The sequence below is a fragment of the Herpailurus yagouaroundi genome, unplaced genomic scaffold, assembly GCF_014898765.1.
Source record: "Herpailurus yagouaroundi ecotype Mexico unplaced genomic scaffold, PumYag 428, whole genome shotgun sequence".
NCBI classification, from domain to species: domain Eukaryota; kingdom Metazoa; phylum Chordata; class Mammalia; order Carnivora; family Felidae; genus Herpailurus; species Herpailurus yagouaroundi.
In genome coordinates, this window is record NW_024412645.1 from 347,631 (window position 1) to 366,516 (window position 18,886).

Consider the following 18,886-nt stretch of genomic DNA (forward strand, 5'->3'; position numbering starts at 1 on the left):
TGTGAGCTACTAGGGTTGGATGAACAACAAAGACATTAGGGAAATGTTTCTCTTCCAGGATGCTCTGGTCTTAAAAATAAAATTCTCTGGGGTTGCCTTGTTGGCTCAGTTGATTGTCTGACTTCGGCTCTGGTCATGATCTCACGGTTCATAGGTTCGAGCCCCATATCAGGCTCTCTGCTGTCAGTGTGGAGTCTGCTTTGGATCCTGTCTCCCTCTCTCTCTGCCCCTCCCCTGCTTGCTCGCTCTCTCTCTCTCTCTCTCAAAAATAGATGAACTTTAAATTAAAAAACAATTTTTTAAAAACTCTCTGTCTCTTTAAGAGACACCTGAAGAGGGGCGCCTGGGTGGCTCAGTCGGTTAAGCGTCCGACTTCAGCTCAGGTCATGATCTCGCGGTCCGGGAGTTCGAGCCCCGCGTCGGGCTCTGGGCTGATTTGGGTCAGAGCCTGGAGCCTGCTTCTGATTCTGTGTCTCCCTCTCTCTCTGCCCCTCCACCGTTCATGCTGTGTCTCTCTCTGTCTCAAAAATAAATAAACGTTAAAAAAAAAAATTAAAAAAAAAGAGAGACACCTGAAGATTAACAGGGAGAAAGTGAGCATGGATAAGCAGTCTGATATAATCCACAGTGCACAGAGAGGAGGTAAGAGACTCAGCTCCTATCACAGCTGTCACCAGCTGCCTGAAAGACTGACAGGGACCTTCATTCCCTCTTGGCACTCAGCATTCCTGTTGGTCAAGGAGGAGAAAGATCTGAAATTTTGTGGTTCCTAAGGTTTCTCCCAGATTCATTGCCAGAGGAATTCAGATGAAAATGCCAGGGCTCAGAGAGAGGGGTGTGCTTGCTGATGGTCACACAGCAACTCCCCATACCCCCTCCCCCTTATCACCAGGGTGGGAAGAGATTTTCTTCCTGGAAGGACTATGTGCTGATTCACTGAGGAAACAGATGAATCTTGCTGCAGCCAGAGAAGCAGATGGAGAACAAATCTGAAGACTGGTAGGAATGAGTTCTTGGCACCTGCTTTGCCCCCCACCACCCATGCATTCCAGGCCAGGCTTCAGGCAAGTGTGTCGCATGGCCTGAGGTCCAGGAGCTGCCGGACACACTTGCAGGCTGAAGTCAGAGGCTGCGGGCCGGAAGGGAAGGAGCAGACAGTGCCTTCCAGATAGGAGCCTGGGGGAGAGGAAAAGCCACTGGCACCCGCTCAAAGTCACTGCATTCTCCCACCCGAGAGCCTGTATGTGAGGCTGTTCACATGCTACATGCATCTGCACACCAGTAGGGCTGTACCACACACACACATTACAGTCAACTGAATGGAATAAGGGGCCCCTGGCCAGAGGTCCAGGTTAGAGCAGTGGTGATGCCTCACTGACCCAGCACCACCAGGAGGTGATGGGGACAGCACAGTGAATGGGGGCTGGGCTCTGGGGTCCCCCAGACCTGATTCCCAGCCTCGCTGTTAGCTGTGTGGCCCTGGACTCCACTGCCTCGGCTTTCCACTCTCATCTGGTATGACAGTGGTTGATAAGATTACATGATGCAGTGGCATATAATGTACGCTACATTGCCCAGAACACAGGAAACGCTCAAGAAATGAAGTGACTGTTATTATATGTACCTGAAATGTTCAGGATAACTATAAATTGGCTTCTATTCAGCTTTCTGTCCCACTATTTTCTATTGTATGCACATGCATACTATTTTCTATTTTCTGCACATGCACACTATTTTCTATTTTCCATCCATGTTAGCAAAGCCACACAGACTTCCTTAGGGTCTTAGGTGTAAGTCATGTACTTCTTCCTTGTAATACCCGAAGTTTCCATTTTAATTATTTTTGACAGATCTCTTCCTACAAAAGGGGATATGGGTTTCCATACCTATTCAATGTAGTACTTGGCAGTTGCTGGCCCAGCTGCATAGCCTTGGGCGGCCTGTGTAGCTCTCCGTCTGCTCCCACTGCCATCTTGCTGTCAATTGTCATTTTACTCAGCTGTCAAGTTCTCTGCCTCTACTGTGTTGCTTTTTGGTGAGAATCATATTTCCAGGGTGGTTACACTGGATATAAAGTAAGAAGCCCAGAAGAAATCTGGAACAGGGTTTCTCAAATGGACCACGGATAGCAGAGTGTCTATTTATAGTGCAGAGTCCCAGACCTCATGAATCAGAATCTCTGGGAGAAGCTCTGGAATCTGCAAATTATGTGAGCTCTTTTGCATAGGAGCATTGGAGAACCACAGGTGGGGGCCTAAGACAGCTACTACTTCTGCTTTGAAGCCTCCTTGGCTAATTTCCATTCCTTTGGTAGAGGGTAAGGGCGTTACTCTATCTCATTTCTTTTCCCACTGGGTTTTTCTGCATCTCACACTCTGTGTGGTTCTCCACCCCAAATTTGTTTCTCATTCAGGAGGCCAACTGGTGCTGCCCCAAGTGTACTAGGGCCTGGGCACACTCCAGCACAACCACAAAACCGAGAAATGTCTCCAGAGCTGCTCAGCTTCAGGCAACAACCCTGTTCATGATGAGGAGTCAGGACAGCATGGTCAGAAGGCCCTCTTCCTGCTCTTGGCAATGTGGCACCTCTGCCAATAGCAAAAACTTCCCAGCAGAGGTTCTTCAGGACCTAGATAAGGCAGCATGACCACAGCAGCTAGTGGTGTACAAGCCCTCTGGCCCAAGTAGGACACTGGGCTCAGCCTCTTGAACACTCTGACTCCTATACATCCCACAAGACCCAAGCCTACTTCCTCTTTAAAGACTAGCCTGTCCACTCCAGCCCTCTGATTATTCCCTTCTCCTGGGGTTCACAGAGTCTGGGGTAATCATCATAACAGCTGATGTTTAAGGAGGGGCACAATGTTCCAGGCACTGTCCACACTCTTTATCCACATTTTCTCCTGTGGTTTCAAGACCCTGTGAGGTGGTACTAGTGTCTCATTTTACAGATGAGGAAACCGAGGTTCTGAGAGGTACAGTAACTTACTCAGATGCACATGCCAGCAAGTGGCTGTGCCTGAATCTGAATCCAGACACTGGCTTCCTGTGTCTGTCCCCTTAACTGCCACACTACTGACTGTAACCAAATGCCTGGAAAAACACTGGGCCTGGGAACCAGAGGACCTGGTCCCAATCCCAGTTAGACCCTGGAGCAGGTCACTCCATGTTTCCTTAACTATGAGAGTATGAAAGGGTTGGACTAGATCACCAAGAACCCCTCTGCTCTAAGGATCTTGTCTTACGGGACCACCCTCATCCTCTCCTACACTGGGGTGACCCAAGTATGTCATGCACATGTCTGGATTTTGATGGCCTATTTCTCAACATGAATAAGTGCCCTCCATGACTTAATTTAGGGAACGAGATTGACGATCCCATGAAGATCCTCCTTACAGTCCATGTGTTCCTCCTTTGGGCTGGGCCCTGTGAGGGGCTCTGCCATGTGCATCTGCTCCCTTGGTCTCACCAGCTCATTCACTCAATTCTCATTGACTGGAGAGTGTGCCAAAGAAATTCTCAACCTAGGATGCTAAAAGGGGTCAGCAAATAATTGCATTGTCACAAGCACAGAAGAGCAACACTCAAGAGAAGTGTGTGTGTGTGTGTGTGTGTGTGTGTGTGTGTGTGTGTATGGGGTTGGGAAGAAAGGTGAGGCTATGTCATCTGTATTTAACAGGTGAGGAACCACACTTGGGAGGCAGAACATTCCTAGCTCTCACAGTGAAGAAATGGCAGGACTGGAATTTAAACCTGGGTCCTCTTAGCCCCAAGTTTCCTGCCCTTCTCTCTCCACTGAGGAATGGTTATTCACATTTATACACCTGGTGTGAGGCTTCCAATATGCATGCACACATCCCTCATGTCTAACCAAACCACACACTTCCTCAGGCCAGGCTTTCTCTGCACCTGGGCAGCAGGCATGGAGGGAGATGGACAGGCCTGAGGGGCAGATGGGGAGGACTAGGATGGAGCTGGAGGGGGACTGAGTTCTACTCCCAGATTCTGGCTTGGATGAGTGGGTGGAAGGAGGTGCTGATCAGAGAAAGGAAGAATTTGGGGGAACTGGGGTTCAAGGGCATGAATATTTCAGGCTCAGTTCTGAAGGGTGAGTGGCTAGCATTCTAGCTTCTTCTAGCCGCCTCTTCTTCCACCAAATCACTCTCTGGGCCTTCTTTTCCCAGGTCATCTTTGTGGGGTTTTTGGGTTTTTTATTTATTTATTGAGAGAGAGAGAATCCCAAGCAGGCTCCATACTGTAAGCACAGAGCCTGACACAGGGCTTGAACTCACAAACCATGAGATCATGACCTGAGCTTCGGTCAAGAGTCAATGCTTAACCAACTGAGCCACTCAGGCACCTCTCTCAGGTCATCTTTGGAAGAGAGGAGGAAAGTAGGATACTGAGGACCACACATGACTATGCCACATGATCCAATCTGAACAGACCAGTGGCTGCCGTGTCTAGCAACATCATGCAGGAAGCTGGTTCAGAAACATGGCAGAGGATTTTGCATCTGGGAATGTCAGAACAGCTGACATTTGTTTACAGCCTGCTAGGTAATAAGTGCTTTCATATACATCTATCTTCTGGTCCTCCCACCATCCTAGCAGACAGCCTCCCATAAATGAAGGACACTGACACTTGAAAAACAGTAAAGGTTTGTCAGAGGGAAGGAAAGGTGAGAAAGGGAAAGAAAATGGATTTTTATCAAGGACCTGTTCCTCACCAGGAATCAACCTCTGTGTTTTCACATGTATTAACAGATCTATTCTCTCAAAATCTCTACATGTACTATTAATAGCTCCAATTTACAGATGAGGAAGTGGCTCCATTAAGTAATTTAAGAACCCAGTGCAGAGAGATTCAGATGCAACGCCCAGTGCCAGGCTCTCGAGTCCAGAGTTCATTCATTCACTCCACATATTCAGCTGATACCATTTCTCCAGCATCTATTATTATGCTGCACATTTAGGAACAAAGAGGTAAACAAAACAGGCAAGCTTCTGTCATGCTATATTGTAAATGTACCAAGCATTGCCAGAGAAGTACAAGGTGCTGAGGGAAGACCTGACAGGTAGCCAACTGTGCTTCCCTGGAGAAGCATTTGAGCAAAGAGCAGATGAACAATGACCAGGAGTTAGCAGGGCAGAGTGAGCCCTGAGAGGAGGAGTGTTCTAAGCAGATGGAACAGCATGTGCAAAGGATCTGAGCTGCTAAAGAGTTTATGATGCTCTGGGTGCTTGGAGAATAGCCTGGGACCAGGTAAGTGGTGGGCATGATCAGAGTAGTTTCTTTTTTTTTTTTCTTTTCTTTTCTTTTTCTTCCTTCCTTCGCTTTCTCTTTCTCTCTTTCTTTCTAGTTTATTTTGAGACAGAGAGAGAGAGAGAGAGTGTGTGTGTGTGTGTGTGTGTGTGTGTGCACGCATGCCCATGCGAGCAGGAGAGGGGCAGAGAGAGTGGGAGAGAGAAAGAGATCCCAAGTAGGCTCTGTGCTGCAAGCTGACACAGGGCTCTATCCCACGAACCATGAGATCACGACCTGAGTCGAGATCAAGAGTGGAACACTGAACCGACTAAGCCACCCAGGCACCCCCAGAGTGGTTTTTAAATAAGACTCTAACTGCTAAGTGGAGGATGGCCTGGAGGGAAAGCAGAGGTGGGTTAGGGGGCTCTCCTAGCCACGTGAGAGGAAAAGGAAGATGAAGAAGGGCTGGGCCAGGAGTGGTAGCAGAGGACTTGGGAAGAAGTGAGTAGATTTGCAAGCTACTGAGGAGGTAAATCCACAGGGTTTGTGTGGAGAGACGGAGGGGGAGGCAGTGGCAGTACCTGTCAGGTACCCCCAGGCCTGCAGCCGCTCACCCCTACTATCAGGGCAAGGTGCTGCAGTTGAGGCACCATGCTAGATCTTATCCCTGTAAGAAGTGGGTTCTAAACCTTGGAGTCAATAGAGACTTTCCTTTGTTTTTTTTGGAATGCCATGACATCCATGTGCCACACCTGGGCTCAACCACTTAGCAACATTCACTCCAACAGCACAAGCCTGCAATTGCGTATGGTATTATTTACTCATTAAGTCTGAAAGAAACTATTTTATTCCTGCCCAAAGGCCTGTAAAAAGACATCTTTCAGTAAATCCACCACCAGACTCTCCAAGACAGTGAATTCTAGAGTCCTCCTCACCTTCTGTGGCTGCCTCATTTGCCACTACGTCCCTGGCGACGGGGCCCGACTGCCCAGCCAAGGATGGGGTCACTGCTGCCAGGAACCAGGCTGGGCCAGAGATGCCGCACATGGCACTTTATTCCTGCTTCTGATATATACAGGTATGTACAGTTGGTGTGAGCCTATGGTACACTATTTCACAAAATTATCTTACATCCTGTGCACACTTCTGGGTGGGAAGTGGCAGACTGCTCCGAAAACCCCACGGCTAGTGGAGGGAAAGGATGCTCACAGGAGCCACTCTCTCTCCAAAGACATTCACGGGGGCTGCCCGCCCCCTTCCCCAGTACTGAGGCCCTCCCACGGACCATCTGGACCTCCCACCTGCTCTCAGCGCTAGTTTCTTCCTGAGTCTTTCTCCTCGAGTGGAAGAACATTTTGTGGGGGAGGAGGAAGCAGCAGCAATGGCTCCCACTCACCAACGGTGGCCCTGCTGCCTGCCACCCAGAGCCTGACTGCCCCTATTGGACGTGGACAGCAGGAGCGGAATCCTCCCCATGCTGTGGGCCCTGGTGCACCCTGGCCTCACGGGGCGCTAGCATGCATCTTCTCCAGGCAGCTCGTCCAGAACGTGACCAGCCGGTTGTCGCGGTTGATGCAGAAGTCCGTGAAATCCCTGAGCAGCCGATCAGCAAACTTCTCATCCCCTGTGGCACTAGATCGCCACGTCTTGGTCAGCATGGTGTTGTAGGCCCAGTTGTAGCCAACCCGCTCCTCACAGAACATGTTCTGGTTAGTGGAGCTGGTGGAGTTTCGCCGACGTCGCTGCTGCCCCGAGAACTTTCGCCTGGAGTAGGGCAGCTGCAGGAACACTGTTCCTGAGAAGCAAGATGCCCTGTGTCACCACCACCACCGGGAGGGTTCCCAGGGCAGATGTGGTGGCTCTGCAACCACAGGCTCAATCAAGAGAAGCCGCCCCCGAGCATAGGCTCCTGCCACAGGGACCCACCTGCCCCACGTTTTGCCTGCAGGGTCTCACCTGTAACATGGATGTACTGAGGCTTGTTCTCGGCAGGGAAGTTAAAAGCAGAAGCAGAATATTTATCTTGTACAAACCCAAACCTAAGGGAAGGACGGGAAGACACACAGATTAGGGCCTCCTCAGCTAAAGGGACAAGGGGAACAAATGTGACTAAGAGGACTGACAGCCTGAGCTAGAGGGGCCGGGAAAGATCTCTTTCAAGATGGAACATTCAAGGGGCGCCTGTGTGGCTCAGTCAAAGTGTCCGGCTTTGGCTCAGGTCATGATCTCGCAGTTTGCGGGTTTGAGCCCCGTGTTGGGCTCTGTGCTGGCGGCTCAGAGGCTGGAGCCTACGTCAGATTCTGTGTCTCCCTCTCTCTCTGCCTCTCCCCCACTCATGCTCCTTCTCTCTCTCTCTCTCTCAAATATAAACATTAAAAAAAAAAAAAAAGATGGCTGCTTCTTTTCTCCCATCCCGTACCTCTTCTCTGCCTCTCACTGGAATCCACATCACGCCCTATGTGGGGCAAGGTGCCCATCCACATGCTTGAGAGGGGAAGGTCCTTATCTTAATTCACCTAGCCACACCTCTTTCCCTTAGTTCTCCCAGACAAACACATAGTAGGCCCTCGAACAAGGCTCTGAATTGAAATAGAATAAATTATCTTAACTGAAATCCTCTTCTTAAAAATGAGGCACACGATTCTAGGGCTCTCTGCTTTGCTGTGTTCTAGAAATGGGCAAGAGGAGCCACTTTTCATCTATGACTTATTAGATTCTGCTTCTCATCTATGGCTTGTTCTATTCCGGGTTTTTCTATTTCCATCACACACATTTATTACAGCTCTACCTGCTAAGTGCTGTAAAGGACACATTAACAGATGTGGCTCTTGCCCTGAGTCTGAGAGGTTTATGTAATGAAGGCAGCAATGTAAGTAGAACTAAAGGAGGTAAAACACCTGTCTCCTTTTCACTGCATCCTCTATATAAGCTGTGAGCTTTACAATGACATTCACTAATTATTTATCAAAGAACACATGAAATCAAATATGCAAGTTAAATGGACAAGCTAATGTGCACTCAAAGCTCTGTCATGTATAGGCTGACCCTATCATGTGTAGGAATGGCTCTGGATTTTGCCTTTCTTCCTCTCCATTTTCCAATTAAGGCTATTGATTTACTCAGCATAGATCAGCCTGACCAGACTCTTGCCTCATTTCTTCTTTAGATCACGAGGAAGATTTTTAAGTTTAAAAAGGCAATTTAAGGGGCGCCTGGGTGGCGCAGTTGGTTAAGCGTCCGACTTCAGCCAGGTCAAGATCTCGCGGTCTGGGAGTTCGAGCCCCACGTCAGGCTCTGGGCTGATGGCTCAGAGCCTGGAGCCTGTTTCCGATTCTGTGTCTCCCTCTCTCTCTGCCCCTCCCCCGTTCATGCTCTCTCTCTGTCCCAAAAATAAATAAACGTTGAAAAAAAAATTTTAAAAAGGCAATTTAAGCACATAGTGCTTGGCCCCCTCACTGTCTACTTGGGGAGCACATGAGCCAGGACTATGGTGAGGGCGGGGCAGGGGGGGTGGTGCTCAGTCCCACCCAGACAAAAATAAAGGAGGAGCTGGGGAGCCACAGCAGGGGTAGGATGGATGGATCAGCTTCTCTGGACCCATCTCTAACGCCATCCGAGATGAATCTTATGGATGGGCTAATGTTTCCTTTTGGAGCCACATTCTAACCTAGAGTTCCATTCTGTGCAAACGCTATTCTGGGCAAGGCACATTGCCTTGGTGCTTAAACGGAAACAAAAATGAGAAAAATGCATACCCTTGTCCCCCAGGGACCCCTAAACTAGTGTAATAGATGGATAGAGTGCATTGGAAAAAAAGGAGGGATTTAGAGAGGAGAGACCTGGGAATCTGTGGTGGGACAAGACTGACAGGTGTAGAACGGGGGTGGGGGCTTAGGGGAGAAGGTTTAGTGGGTAAGGTGGGTCTGGGTGGAGAAGGGGGAGCAGGGTGAGGTGGGGAAGGGGGAGCATGTTTAGGTATAGGGACACACAGTAGAGTCCATGCAGTGATACACAGAATAGAAGACATGAAGAGTCTGAAGGCTGAAAAAGCACTCTGAAGAGGACAGGGCAAAGTTTAGATATGACTAGGATCTAGATGAGTTTGGATCAGGAGGGGAATGCTGTGAAGAAAAAAGCACATCTGACAAATAAAGGCCATGTCCCAAGTGACATCTAGTCAGCAAAATCCAGCGACCACCCAATGATATCCATGGGAAGCATCAGACCTGCTTATAAACTTGTCAGTTGGCTGGGGTCTTCCTAATAATACCTACTGCCTACCAAGGGCTTCTTAGGTGCTGGGAACTCCAGAGAACCCTCCCGACAACCCAGTGAAGGGTGAGAAAATGAAGGTGAAGCAGTTCCAAAACTTGTTCACGGTTCCTCAGCCAGATGCTGGTGGAGGCGGAGGTGAACCAGGCTTGTCTGCTTCCTGCATCGGGGCCCTTTGCCACCGACCCACTGTACTCCCCACCTTTTGCCCCCAGTCAGCACCCACTCCTGCTGAAAGAAGCAGCCAGTCTATGGTGGGCAGGGGGCAGGAGGGAGGTTCGTGGTGGGGTGGTAACAGCTTAACATGTTTGAATAAAATGACAGGACACTGAAGAAGGTGCAGAGAGAGGATTATGGAAGCAGGAACAGAGGACTTACTTCTGCCATGATTAACATGAAGTGGACATTGCCTAGTGCATTCTGGAGACAAAGCTGGACTGGTTTGAGGGGTAGACAGCTAAGCCCAGGAAAGCCCTTTCCTGGCACACATATTAGGCGCCAATAAAAACCTATGGACTTATCTATTGCTTTTTAACCCTTCATTATCTTTTCAACGTGTGTCTAGAGGCTTGAGACACGTTTTACAGTTTTTCATCTATGTAATCTCCTGGACAGCTTGGATCAGGGTCTTGTTGGAGGCTAAGGAGGGAGCTCGACGCTCTCCCTTCAACTGGAAGAAAGTAATGAGGTCCGAAAAACAATAGCTACAGGAACTGACAGGTAATGCTTATCTTTGAAACCAAGGCAAAGGGTCCTGTTGGAGGTCAGCAGCAAAGCTGTCATTGGTGGGCCAGATCCGTTTCCCCAGAAATGAAACAAACTGGGTTTGGGTTTGGTAATTGCTGGATAGTCACTGATGCCCTCCCACTATACCTTCTTGCTCAGGGACCAACCTGTGTGCAATGGCTTCCTGGAAAAGGTGCATTCGATCCCAGTATGTTTCCGGTTCAAAGCCTAAAAGGAGAAAAGAATAAAAGCAGGGGTGTGATTCCAAGGTTTGTAATTCTTCCTGGCTTTGGCCTTCTGTACCCTTCACTTCTCTTGGCCATTTCTCCCCTGTCAGCTTAAGCACGCTTTTCCACACTACCTGCTTTTGAAAGACCAGCCTCTGTCCCAAGGACCAATTGTGTTTTCTCACCATCCCTTCCCCAAAGCTCTATCAGGTTGGTTCTGAAAGGCACTCATTGCTCACACTCAGCAACGAGTGTGAGCTACCGGAACTTGATGTAAGCCTCGTTCTAATGACTCCCTATACCAAAAGTGGAAAGGAACATGATGTTAAAGTACAAAAGACAAGCTTTACATGCGTGTTATCTGCTTCAAAGGAGAAAAAAAATTTTTTTTACTACCAATGTTCCATTTCCCTGCAAGGAAAGACAATATTATAAGCTCCATTTTAGGAATGGGGAAATCGAAGCAAATAAATACGAAAATTATTTTTGGAAAAGTGATAGGCTGGGGAGGGCAGGAGGGCACAGAAGTGCCTTTCTCCATTGCCTGCATCATTGCTCCAGCCTCGCTTCTTCTGCACAGCTGGTGTGAAGACTGAGAGCAGATGAGGGGGTGGAGGCTGAGGCCAGGTGTGACACAGCAACAGGCAATGGGCCAGCACTGCTCTTGGGACCAAGATGCTGACGGCTGGAGGTGCAACTTCACGAGACATGAAAACAGGGGCTCTGTACGTTTTGGAATTTTCTATCTAGGATACATTTGAAGGTTCTAGGCAATTAAAGAGCAAAAAAGAAAGAAAATAGGCTTTGGCTTTAATAGGAAAAACACGTACAGCAGCTTCCTCGTCAGATGTTTAAGATTTTGTATCCACTGTTATTGGAAGGGGAGATAATAGGAAGAGAGTAGCACAGAAGCAAGAAAATCGACTTTTAGATTTAAGCCCTTATTCCTTTAAACTAGGCCTCCTTTCTTCAGTAACCATGCCTGTAACCATGGCAACCAACAGAGGATGCTGGTCTTAAAGCCTGGGTTACAACTGGCAGGGAAAACCATCAGCTCACACAAAAAATGTCCTCCAATACCAGCCTTGCCAGCAATCCTGTGCTGTTACAGTGAAGGTGGAAAACCCCAGAAGAATCTCTGGCTGGTGTGGGGGAAGTGTCTCCTGAGCATATTAAAAAGAGTAGCATGAGGCAGTTGCCTGGCTTGAAATCATCCGATACGAATATAATCATGTGGCATTTCAGGACTGTAATGGTCCTCTCATAGCCTTAGCTGCTGTGAGGTTAGAGAATGTGCGTGTATGTGTGTGTGTGTGTATGTGTGTGTGTGTGTGTGTGTGTGTGTGTGTGTGTGTGCTCGCGTGTGTGTATGTGTGTGTGAAGAGCACTCTGTCGACTCTAAGGATCACAGATCTATGCCCTCTAGTGGCTCTGTGGGGCCCACCTGGAACTCCAGCCATCACTGGAAACACTGTGTCTACATAAAAATGTCTTCTGAGATGTAAACAAAGAATATACAGACAGGCCTTTGGAACACAAGCTGTTTGTACCACCGGGGCAGCCCGTCACAGGAAAGGTGGGGGGACACTTAGTGTGGTCTCCCTGACCTGGAGGGACCTCTCACCCCTGGGCTGTTCTCTTCCACCAACCATGATGCAGACTTACATGGACAAAAGAAGAAACCACTTCCCTTACGCCAAAAGTTTTTCCATTCACACTTACAATTTCTACATCTGAGAAACCAAAGGGCTACTGTGTTTTTTTTTTTTAACTTTTCATTTTAAAAAAGGTCATCTGTGAGTTCACCAAGAGCTCTGGAGGAGCTCTTTATATGTTCATCACAATGGGTAACTAATTGGTGATAAAAAGTTCTGTGCTGTGTGAAGTAAGTCTTGTTCCTTCTGTCTGTCCTACACCTGCCCTCAGAGATCGGCTGGGCTCAGGTGGAGTAGCAGGGTGGCTCAGCCCACTGTCTCCCCACGTTTAGATTGACAGCCCTCTCAGGGGAAGGGCTCAGAGCCCTGCTGTCCTCCTATGAGCCCCCTCCTGCTCTGTCTTCCTTGTGACGCAGGACTCGAGCCATACATAGTGTTCCAGGTGCTGACACAGTACAGCTTTGCAAAATAGGACGCTGTATCTTGTTCTGCTTTCAATGCCTCTCTTAAGGTTCAAATTCCCACAGCCCAAGCCAGTAAGGCTGGAGCACAGAAAGGAGAGTGTGGGGAGAATACCAGTGCCACTCGTGATTTACAGTGTATCATACCTTCTCCCACTCACCATCTGCTCCAGGTCTCACAAGGGTCTTCCTGAGTTGGCAAGGCAGCTTTAAACTTTATGTGCTCTCATTTGAGGGATAAGGAATTTGAAGCTCAGAGACATTAAGTGACTTACCCAGGGTTACCCAGCCACTAAGTGAAAAACCAGCATTAAACCTAGATCATTTTGATCCCTTGTCCAAAGGCTCCCTCTGTGCACTAGGCTGTGTCAATTAGATACCTAGAGAGGTGGCCTTACTCATGGAGATAGAACCTCCGGAGGGGAGTATCTCTTACTATCGAACAGATGCTCACTGCCCTCCTTGAGCAGGCAGCTGATGTTGAGTGGGATGAAGAGCTGAGCTCGAAGTGGATCACCATACAGGTAACTGGGCAGCGCAAAGGGACCCTCCAAAACGGGGACCAACAGAAAGCCGCAGGAAGTAGCTTTTCGATGCCAGCCTTGGACCTGGTGGGAAGCACAGAAACAGTGTCATCTCCAAGTTAATTCAGACAAGAGAAAATACTTCCCAAGGAGCGAAGCCACCACAGTGGCGGCATACATATTGATTGGCATGTTCATTTATTAATGTTCACTGGATCCAAACCAATCCTGGTCAGGAAAATGCACAGTTTAACCTCCTGACAAATACTTGAAAAACTGTGAGTTAAGCACACAGCTCGTCCTCACAGCTTTATGCAACTTCAGTGTTTCTTCTGGAAGGAAGAGACTGGAGAGAGCTATTTCTTGCCTCCTAAATCGCCTTCTCATTCTACAGGATGTTGTAGGAAGGTCACAGGATATAAGTTAAGTCCTTCTAATTATGTCCTTTATCAAAAATTTACTAAGTCCAAAGTATCAAATAGGAAAACAATCCACTCAAGCTGGCTGAAAGGGACATGACGCAGGGTGCGAGATGACTGTGGTGGCCTCTGGCCAAAAGCGATAAGCCCTGACCTGGCGGAATGAGAGCCACTCTCCCACAAACTCCCAAAAGCTGTCTGTCCAAAGATTGACTGAGAACAAAAGTTAACTGCGGCAGCAAGACAAACCTCCCCATCAATAACATTTTCTCAGAGAAAAGTGGCAATTTTCTACATTTTAAGATATTTTTTAAATCATAAAACTGTGTATATTTTAAAAAAAAAAAGTTGGTGCACATGGCTCTGGCATACAGAAGAGATTTGTGTTAAATGTTATTTCAAAAAAATCTAGTTTGAGCCATAACTTGATTTAAACAAATATGAGTATGTCAAAAATTGAAGGGGACCACTCTTAGCTGTTTTCCCAGAAACACCTGTAACAACAACAATATATCAACAACAAAAACCAAGATCTCTGTTCAACCAAAATAACTCTTTTTAAGATTTTATCTAAAAAAAAATTTTTTTAAGTTTATTTTGAGAGAGAATACAAGTGGAGAGGGGGCAGAGAGAGAGAGGGAGACAGAGGATCCAAAGTGAGCTCTGTGCTGACAATAGAGAGCCTGATGTGGGGCTCAAACTCACAAACCGTGAGATCATGACCTGAACTAAAGTCAGATACTTAACACTAAGGCTCTTTTTATTTTATGTAATATTTTTAAATGTCATATTTTATATTATAAATATGCATTATAATATTATAAATATTATATAATATAAATATGTGCATAATATTTACCCTAATAAAATGTGATTTATAACAAATTTGGACACTACCTTAAAATAATAATTAATCTACAGTGTGCCTGGGTGGCTAAGTCAGTTAAGCATCCGACTTCAGCTCAGGTCATGATTTCACAGTTCGTGGGTTCGAGCCCCGCGTCCGGTTCTGTGCTGACAGCTCAGAGCTTGGAGCCTGCTTCAGATTCTGTGTCTCCCTCTCTCTCTGCCCCTCCCCTACTCATGTTCTCTGTGTCAAAAATAAATTAAAAAACATTAAAAAAAATTTTTTTAATAATAATTAATCTACACTAGAGATTTCTAAAAACCTAACAACCTAACAAAATATAGTTGACTCTTGAACAACATGGGGTTAGGGATGCCACCACCCCATGCAGTAAAAAATCTGAATATAACTTTTGGCTCCCGAAAAACTTATGCTTACAATAAAGTTAGAAAAAAGAAAACATTATTAAGAAAATCATAAGAGAAAATACATTTATAGTCCTGTCCTGTACTTCTAAAAAAAAAAAATCCACATATAAGTGGATCCATGCAGTTCAAACCTGTGTTGTTCAAGGTTCAAAACTGTAATGATAAAGGGATTAGCAGCTTTCCGTGGGTTTTACATGAATTGGTGTGAAAAGTGTATTTTGAAAAGACTGTTGCCATATTCCCCTGAGGAGATAAATACTCTTCTTTCTGCCAAACTGTGACTATATGTGCATGTCCATGAATGTTATGGTCATGTTCTGAGATAGGACTATTAGTGGGGCTTCCAAGGAGAATGCTTAGCCTATTGGGTCAGAGGGTTAGTTCTGCCTGGAGGGAGTGGTCATCTCAGTGTTGACTGGCTGGGGAAGTGCCAGTGACTTCTATAAGCTGAACCAGACAGGTGGCTTGGTGTCTTTTTTGATTTGGACCTTAAGTATGTTCCAGTGTTCCAGGGGAGGGGTCCTCAGGGGCACTAAGGCCATGTGCAGGCAGACTGGGGCTGGACAGACAGAGACCCAGACAAATCTCTTCCCCAGGATATCATGTCTTGTGGGACAAAACTAGGCCTCTGAGCCCTGGACAGAAAAACTACATGCTGGCAGCTGATGTTGTGCTCACTCTCTTTGGTCATCTCCTAGCTTTCCATAAAGTCTTTCTGAACTTTCTGGCTGCTCTCAGCTCCGTGATGAGATGTTTGAGCCAGTGTGGGAGGAGAGCGGGACCCTGTTAAAGCTTGAGAAAAACATTCCTTTGGATTGAAGGGGAGAGTGTATAAAATGAGTGGCAGACTGCAAAGATGGTTAAAGAGAGCACCTGGAAGATACTGACAGCTTGGCTACGGAGTATCTGTTCCACAGGTGCTGGGACTGAGGGTGGGGAGTGGCTTGAGTGTGGGCAATGAGTGACCTGATTAGACAGGCCAGGGAAGACTGGAGGAGGAAAGACAGGCAGAAGACCAATTAAAAGAGGGCTTCTGAGCTCTGGCACTCATGACATCTGGGCTGGTTAATTCTTTGCCCTAGAGACTGTCCTGTGAGATGCATTGTAGGATGATGCACAACATCCTTGGCCTGTACCCACTAGATGCCAGTGGGTGCACTCTTCTACCATTTCTGCCAAGTAAAACTGTTTCCAGATATTACCAAATGCTCCCACAGGGGCAAAACTGCACATTCCCCCAACCCCTGTTGAGAGGTAGGGTTAAAAGCAGTCATGTTCATTGATAGGGACTGGTTAAGTAAATGATGATACAAACAATGAGGCAAAACAAAAACAAAAACAAAAACACAACAATGAGGCAGACTTATTTTTGCTGATACTGAGGATATATAATAGGACAAAACAAAATGCAACACTAGTTGCACTTGAACCTTGAACAACACTAGTTTGAAATGCTTGGGTCCACTTATATATGAGTTTTTGTTTTTGTTTTTGTTTTTTAATAAATATGGAAGAGTACTATAAAGGTATTATCTCTTCCTTGTGACTTCTTTAAAAAAAGGAAATCTTACTTTATTGTAAGAACACAGTATATAATACATATATATAGCATACAAAATATGTGTGACTTGACTGTTTAAGTTATCATTAAGGCTTCAGTTTAACAATAGGGTATTAGTAGTTAAGTTTTTGGGAAGTCAAAAGCTAGACTTGAATTTTTTACTGCATGGAAGGTCGGCATCCCCAGACCCTCCATTGTTCAAGTGTCAACTAAGTATGTAGTCCAAGCTACCATATGTTAAAAAAAAAAAAAAAAAAAAAAAAAAAAAGGGCAACAAAGCTTTGTATATGCATATAATCTCTCTAGAAGTACACTCAATAAAGTGGTAGGGTATTGCTTTTATTTATTTTTTTTTAATATTTTATTTAATCTTTAAACCCAGTGTGGGGCTTGAACCCACGACCTCAAGATCAAGAGTTGCATGCTCTACTGACTGAGCCAGCCAGGTGCCCCAGGTGGTTGCTTTTAGATGGGAGTCCCAGGGAACAGGATAGGACAAGGCTGGGAGAGGGACTTTTCACTCTAGACCAGTGATTCTCAACTGGGGGCAATACTCCTCTTCCTTGGGGACATGTAGCAATACCTGCAGATGTTTTGTTTGTCACAAGGAGGGTGTGTTACTGGCATGTAGGGTAGAGGCCACAGATGCTGCCCAAAATCCTACAATGCACAGGACAGCCCCCCCCATAAGAGAAAATTATCTGGCCCTAGATATCAAGAGTGCCAAGGCTGAGGGGCACCTGGGTGGCTCAGTCAGTTGAGTTGCCGACTTCAGCTCAGGTCATGATCTCATGGTTCGTGAGGTCGAGCCCCACATCAGGTTCTGGGCTGATAGCTCAGGGCCTGGAGCCTGCTTTGGAATCTGTGTCTCTCCCCCTCTCCCGCTCACACTCTATTTCTCTCTCTCTCAAAAGTAAATAAACATTAAAAAAAAATTTTTTTTAATAAACAAATAAAGTAAAAAAAGAGTGCCAAGGCTGAGAAATCCCAACCTATTCCCTTTAAGCTGTTTGAATTTTTTACTGTGTTTAAATTTTTTGTATGAGGCTATTCCAGCAGTGTAGGTGAAAGGTAACTGGAGCCTGAACTAAAGAAAACAAAAAGTGACATGAATCTCTACCAAGCATCCACTGTCCCCCTCTGCAAGGTGAGCCAAGGCCCTGACCACAGCATGAGGAGGTTCTCACCATCTCGAAGAGGACGGCGGCGGTCACTGCCATCCAGTGGAGCTTGATCTCGAAGGCCGCATTCAGGGAGAAGTTGCCATGATAGTAACAGCTGCACCACTCTAGCCGGTCTGTGCGGTTGTTCACATCCACGTCCAGGGTCACAGTCCTTTGCTCCGGGACAGTGGCAGCTATGTCAGAGCATTGGAGGGGTCCCAAGAGAGAGAGGGGAAAGAAGGAGCGGGATGAAGAGGAAGAACAAAATGCAGAATTACCTAACAGAAAATCACAGATTCTAGAAGCTTCCTGAAAATCATCTAGTCTGGGGGTCGGCCAGCTTTTTCCATAAAGGGACAGATAATATTTTAGGCTTCACAGGCTATGTGGTCCCTGTTTCAGCTACTCAACTCTGTCATCATAGTGCACAGCAGGCAGAGATGTTATGTAAATGAATAGGTTGGGCTGTGTTCCAGTAAAACTTTATTTACAAAAATCAGAAGGATTTTTTTTTTTAGGGCAGTGAAACTATTCTGTATGATACTACAATGGTGGATACCTGTCATTACATATCTGTCTAAACCCGAGATGTACACACCAAGAGTGAACTCTAATGGAAACTTTGGGTGGTGGCATGTTAACGTAGGTTCAATTTTAACAAATGCCCTGTTCTGGAGCAGGGCATTGATAGCGCGTGTGTTGGGGCAGGAAGTATATGAAAACTCTGTACTTTCTACTCAATTTTGCTGTGAGCCAAAAAGTGCTCTAAAAATAAAAATTATTATACAACAAACAAACAGATGGTAGTCCAGATTTGGCTGGTTAATAATGCCACAGTTTGCCTCCCCCAGTCTGATCCAACTCCTTCACTTACAGATGAGGAAGTAGTAGTAGCCCATGGAAGGGAAATGCCTTGCCCAAGACCAGAGTCAGAGCTTCAGCTTCAGGCTGAACTCCAGATCTTCTCATTCCAGTGACCCACAGAAGGACACAATGGGACAGACAGCACAGACCACAGTGAGGAGGAAGTCTTGATTTTCTGGTTTCAACCCAGGAAGGCAATAGTTCTACAATATGTTCTCAAGAAATGAAACCTCATAATGAAGCTCAACACCCTGTTCCATTGACTGTGTTGCTTTCAGATCCCAGGTCGGTTTCAGACTAGCTCATCCTGTCTGGAACTCCTGCTCAGAAATCATACTCAAACCCAAGATAGGGATGTTTTAGAGATGGATCAATCAAGCTCCTGACCAGACTAATAGCACTAAACAGGCTCAGAAGTAATGAAAAGACCAGGGCTCTGCTCTGCCTAACTGGGCAGTGCTAGACCTAGGGTTTCTACAAACCGTTATCAGC

General features: G+C 46.6%; 1 protein-coding gene across 10 annotated transcripts in view; it reads right to left on the minus strand.

The window, feature by feature from the left end:
- Positions 1 to 6,284: 6,284 nt before the first annotated feature.
- Positions 6,285 to 18,886, minus strand: part of DEPDC5 (DEP domain containing 5, GATOR1 subcomplex subunit) — a 126,986-nt gene continuing 114,384 nt past the window's right edge. For 9 of the 10 annotated variants that reach the window (XM_040463991.1, XM_040463996.1, XM_040463997.1 and 6 more), the window contains 5 exons: positions 17,555 to 17,724; positions 13,025 to 13,196; positions 10,413 to 10,473; positions 7,204 to 7,286; positions 6,285 to 7,042 (listed from right to left, as the gene is read on the minus strand). In XM_040463991.1, coding sequence (XP_040319925.1) covers positions 6,750 to 7,042; positions 7,204 to 7,286; positions 10,413 to 10,473; positions 13,025 to 13,196; positions 17,555 to 17,724 — 779 coding nt within the window. In that variant the 3' untranslated portion in view covers positions 6,285 to 6,749. Of the gene's footprint in view, positions 7,043 to 7,203; positions 7,287 to 10,412; positions 10,474 to 13,024; positions 13,197 to 17,554; positions 17,725 to 18,886 lie in introns of those variants that run through there. The other variant, XR_005787036.1, reaches the window with a different exon arrangement.